This window comes from Ascaphus truei, chromosome 7, assembly GCF_040206685.1.
Source record: "Ascaphus truei isolate aAscTru1 chromosome 7, aAscTru1.hap1, whole genome shotgun sequence".
Classification (NCBI taxonomy): Eukaryota; Metazoa; Chordata; class Amphibia; order Anura; family Ascaphidae; genus Ascaphus; species Ascaphus truei.
In genome coordinates this window covers 98,153,967-98,159,504 of record NC_134489.1, presented here as the reverse complement: position 1 = coordinate 98,159,504, position 5,538 = coordinate 98,153,967, and the positions used below count along the sequence as shown (strand labels likewise).

General features: G+C 46.5%; 1 protein-coding gene across 1 annotated transcript in view; it reads left to right on the top strand.

The window, feature by feature from the left end:
• The window catches only part of LOC142499751 (tubulin alpha chain), a 6,842-nt gene extending 1,508 nt beyond the window's left edge, over positions 1 to 5,334 (top strand). Inside the window, exons 2-4 of the mRNA XM_075609590.1 lie at positions 2,410 to 2,632; positions 3,509 to 3,657; positions 4,243 to 5,334. Of these exons, the coding sequence (XP_075465705.1) occupies positions 2,410 to 2,632; positions 3,509 to 3,657; positions 4,243 to 5,214 (1,344 nt within the window). The 3' untranslated portion in view covers positions 5,215 to 5,334. The remainder of the gene's footprint in view (positions 1 to 2,409; positions 2,633 to 3,508; positions 3,658 to 4,242) is intronic.
• The last annotated feature ends 204 nt before the right edge of the window (positions 5,335 to 5,538 follow it).

Below are 5,538 nucleotides of genomic sequence, written 5' to 3'. Positions count from 1 at the left end.
GGAAGATTCTTCATTCAGCCTGTTTATATTTGGCCTGTCAGGGGGAGATCTGCCAGCATCTGCCTGACACATGCACTATATTTGCACAGACACATCAGGGGGGGGGCATTCGCATGGTGAAATTAGAGGGAGTAACACGTACAGCTCTGCAACACTATGACTGTGCAGCAGTTTCAAATGACGGCAGAAGCTTTATGGTTAGCCGTATGTTCCCCTAATCTAGCCATACGTGTTTAAAACATACACCCACAATGTAAGAGGTTTGTTTGCAGGTGTGTTGGGCGCACAGCGAGATTATTATTGCAGTCATCTCCCTCTGTCACTGGCTATTAATAGCCTGTCAGATCAGCACCCCTCCCTACAGTGTTACATGTCATCCCTATAAACTACCGCTCCCTCTCTGCTGTGCTGTCCATATTTCTTACCCATTACCTTTCATGTAACACACTGGTGCAAGGGTTACTACATCCAGGGAAATGAGCCTTGAACACAGGACACATTTATGCTGCTTCTCTTCATTTCAGCCCCTAAAAGTAATTGGGGAAATTAGGCACGTACAGTAGGATTGCCTGTATCCTGCCAACCTGTCCCTGTAACGCCCTGCTAAGTAAAGCAATTCATCGCATGTTCCCCCTGGCAGTGACCGTATTGGACAATATAATTCTGCGCTCGCAAGTGACGTTCTAATGTTCAAAGTCTGGTTTTCTACAGACGTGGGACAAATTAAAAGTACCTTTTATTCCTGTCCTTGCTATGCCGTTAAGACCAATGGCGCTAGAAAGGCTTGATCTATTTTGACCTTCCTATGCAACAAAAAAATACTGTTGTATGACTTTTCTGGGGTTGCGCACACTTCTTTAAATGTATTTAAATTTTTTTAATTTTTTTTTAAATTGACTACACAATAGAATATAGTCTTTATAGAACACTTCATTTGGATCTAGTGATGACACTTCCTTGTTTGTCATGCGCACACTGCAATGGCCACTTTTGGACCCTGCCCTGCAGAGCTTACAATCTAACTTCCGTGTTGGATATGTAGAAATACACAGGTGTCGGGCTCTCAAACTTAAGTTTCCTTCTAAGAGTTTTAGGAGCACTCATTAATTTCTCCCCTATTATTGCAGTTTGTTTATATCCAGCAATAGGCGATATAAATCTGCACCCTTCTCTGCAGGGCCGGCCCCCCTGTCTGTCTGTCTGTATGACTGCATGTTGTTCTGGCCTTTTTGGGTGAGGCAGCGAGTGGCGGGTACAATTATCTCCTGCCCTGAGGGGAGGGTAGGCGTGGTGTGGGTGTGGGTGTGATCGCTCCGTGTCTGTTTGCACAAGACTTGCAGGAGAGAGGTGGGGGCTGTCTTGTGTCAATACCTGGGCGAAAGAAATCAGCAGACTGTGTAGATCACAAAATAGCCGGAATTCCTCCTCCTCAGTCTTATTGCACTTGTGTTGGGCCTGTAACTTTCCATTGACATTAAACATGGCTGTTGCCCATTATCGGGCCCAGTAATGCATCGTATGCCTCTATAAACTCAAACACTGACTTTGAAGGGTTCTTATTCGCCTACATTTTATAGTCTCACTGTAATGATACCCAACGTTCACAGCATTAGGCCGCACTTATAGTAGCGGCGACGGGCACAGCGCTGTCACAATTACTTGAAGTCCATCGCGGGGGCCCATAGTGGGTGCGGAAGCGCTGCGCAGCAACATGTCAAGTCAGTTGTTTGTGTGCGGCTGCCGCGTGACGTCAGCGTCGCGTGAAGCGGTTCAGCCAATAATGTGGAACCGCTCGCGTGATGTCACTGGCCACGCCCCCTGTCGCCCTCCCGTGGTCTCCTGCACCTCAGTGCAACAATCGCTATAGCAACGGTGACGTCAGCGGTCGCGAGCACGTCGCCGCTACTATAAGCGCGGTTTTAATGATCGTGTAATATTTCCCAGCTTTGTTCAACTGGGTGGTCCATGGATACCGTCTGTCTGGCTGTAGCTAGTGGGGTCTCTTCAGTCACTGTTGGACTTTGTTGGGACAGAGGTTCTCTGGATTACAGATTTCTGCCATTTTTACAGTCTGCCTCGTACAGTTCGATAGGCCCCCTCTGGGGAATCTGTAAAAACATTGCATCTTTCCTTGGCCTTTTTATAACCTTAAACATTAGTTTTTCTCTCCCCCTCCCCCCCACGCCCCCCCCTTTTTTTTTTTTTTGCAACTGAAGTGCTTGGGAGTCCCAGTGGGAGAAAAGGGGGTATATAAATGGTTATGTTTGTCATTGTATTACCTAGCTTAGGGATGGATTTCCCACAAGGACCATGAATCCCCTCTGCCTTTGCGTCATTGTGTTTATACAGTACACACGTGCATCTGTCTGACATTGCATCTGACCTGTCGGGGTTTTTTTTTTCTTGCAGAGGGAATGCATCTCCGTTCACGTGGGGCAGGCAGGAGTGCAGATGGGCAATGCATGCTGGGAGCTGTACTGCCTGGAGCATGGGATCCAGCCGGATGGGCAGATGCCCAGTGACAAAGTCATCGGTGGAGGGGACGATTCCTTCACAACATTTTTCAGTGAGACTGGGGCTGGGAAACACGTTCCCCGCGCTGTGTTTGTGGACCTGGAGCCCACTGTGATTGGTGAGTACTGTATGAGACCGTGGTAATGGAGTTGGCTCAGTGACTGAGGACAGGGACTGTCTGTACTATTCCTGCGCTGAATCCCATTGGTAGTAAAGCGCTATATGAAATAAAGTTATTAATTTCTATCACTCAACATATTTAATGTCAGAAGGGTCCGCAGGCATCTGAGCAGTTACGCTGCCACGTAAACAGGTGTTATTTAATGAACGGAGGACTCGTCTTTGTGATTTTACAGATGTCAAGTCTATAAATGTTCATAAAATTGACATGTTCAATTCAACATGGGAGCAAACTGAAGAAATATCGGGGATGTCGCAACTATTGGTTAATGTCTTCAGAAAATCAGAAAATGGGTTTTTAATAATACATTTTTGGGAGTTAATCCTGATGACAATTGTAAACATTGCCTGAAGTCGGGGGGGTGTGTTTTACTGCCCGTGTCTCTGCCTTATTAATGACCTTTTACGCGTCAAATGATCTTTTCAGTAGGGTGAACTGTGACGCAGAAAAGATTGTTTCCTCTACCAGTAATAGGATTGAAGTAACAACTAGCACGTTGTACTCTACATGGGTCAGACCATTAGACTTCTGTATCTTGCCAGAATCACGTCTGGTTTCTCTTGGTGTTTTTAAAAAAAAAAAAATAATTCCACAATTTAATAAGGGATAGTCTACACCACAACTTGTATGTTGACACTTCCCTCCCCCCCCCCCCCCCCCCACCTGCTATATGAACAAAGAAAATGTTATGGTTTATGGTATGTGTTTTCCAAGTATATATGATGATGATCCTTCAGTGAAGTTCTTTGAATTTTAGAGGGATTATTGCTCCAGATACTAATCTCGTCCCCTCTGTGCTGTAATATCTTGTAGACGAGGTGCGGTCAGGTATATACCGGCAGCTCTTCCACCCCGAGCAACTTATCAGTGGTAAAGAAGATGCCGCCAATAACTACGCCCGTGGGCATTACACCATTGGCAAAGAGATCATTGACCCGGTTATGGACAGGATGCGAAAGCTGGTATGTAGTCCCTTGCCGAGTCTGAAATCTTCTTTGTGAATCGCTGACATGAACCTAAATCATTGCCTAATCTGCCATCAGCTTCTTCACCGACGCCCAATCCTTTGTCGAGTGTCGCTCTCCCCTCATTCGTAGACTCCACTAGAAGTTGGCATTGCTCATACCGAAGTGCTGATACATATTTATCTTCCACTGCACTGTTTGAAATTGGCCTACAGTCTGGAAAGGGAATTTCTGTGCCTATACTGCAGCGCTGACTGACCACCTGCCAGTCACCACTACGACTGGGAACAGGATGGTTTGCACTGTTGCCGGTCGTGGTGGTGACTGCTAGCACTGTGCCACTTGGTATGGTGGTTTTTGGATGGGGGGGGGGGGAAGCAATGTGGAGAGCTCTGGGACTCTGCCCACCCCTGCTCTCAATTCTTGATGGGGATGTGCCTTGAAATCAATGTCTGATAAACTTGCTTATTCTAACTGCTGTGGACACTCCACTATGGAGTTATTTGCTGAACTGACCTTTACATCTGCAGTAATCTATTTGCATGGTGTAAAATAAGTCTAATTCTGTTATTTTCTGTTCAGGCTGATCAATGCACAGGACTACAGGGATTTTTGGTTTTTCACAGTTTTGGAGGTGGCACTGGCTCAGGCTTCACCTCCCTGCTAATGGAACGTCTCTCTGTTGACTACGGCAAGAAGTCCAAGCTGGAATTCGCCATCTACCCAGCTCCTCAGGTTTCCACGGCTGTGGTTGAACCATACAACTCCATCCTCACCACCCATACAACACTGGAGCACTCAGATTGCGCCTTTATGGTGGACAATGAAGCCATTTATGATATCTGCCGCAGGAACCTGGACATTGAGCGTCCAAGCTACACGAACCTCAATCGCTTGATAAGCCAGATTGTATCCTCCATCACAGCCTCCCTCAGATTCGATGGTGCTTTGAATGTGGACCTAACAGAGTTCCAGACCAACTTGGTGCCCTACCCCCGTATCCACTTCCCTCTGGCCACCTACGCCCCGGTTATCTCTGCAGAGAAAGCTTACCATGAGCAGCTCTCTGTGTCTGAAATAACCAACGCTTGCTTTGAGCCGGCTAACCAGATGGTGAAATGTGACCCCCGTCACGGTAAATACATGGCTTGCTGCCTGCTGTACCGTGGTGATGTGGTGCCCAAAGATGTCAATGCTGCAATTGCTGCCATCAAGACCAAGCGCACCATCCAGTTTGTTGACTGGTGCCCAACAGGTTTCAAGGTTGGCATCAACTACCAGCCACCAACAGCAGTTCCAGGTGGGGACCTGGCCAAGGTGCAGCGTGCTGTGTGCATGCTGAGCAACACCACCGCCATCGCAGAGGCCTGGGCTCGCCTGGACCACAAGTTTGACCTGATGTACGCCAAGCGCGCCTTTGTGCATTGGTACGTGGGAGAGGGGATGGAGGAAGGAGAATTCTCTGAGGCCCGTGAAGACATGGCTGCCCTGGAGAAGGACTATGAAGAAGTCGGCATAGACTCATATGAAGATGAAGATGAAGGAGAAGAATAATAAAATAAAAAAATCTCATGCCATTTTTTTTTTTTTTTTATTCCAGATGTTTGAGGATAGTACTCTGGTGTTTTTTTTAACACTAGCCTTTTCAACAATAAAAATCAAGTTGAAAATTTAGTTCCTGTGAGTTTTCACTTGCCTTGCATTTGCACATTAATTTCAGAAGGCTGCTTGTCACGGTTAACAATAAAAGTTAAGCATTTGAGTGCACACTATTTTTCTAAATGTAGGTTGAGGTGGGTGAGAAGGTTTCTGTATACTGGGGGGTTCTGATTCTGCAAACTTAACTTTTACTGTCTGACCTAATATTGTTTGGGAAGA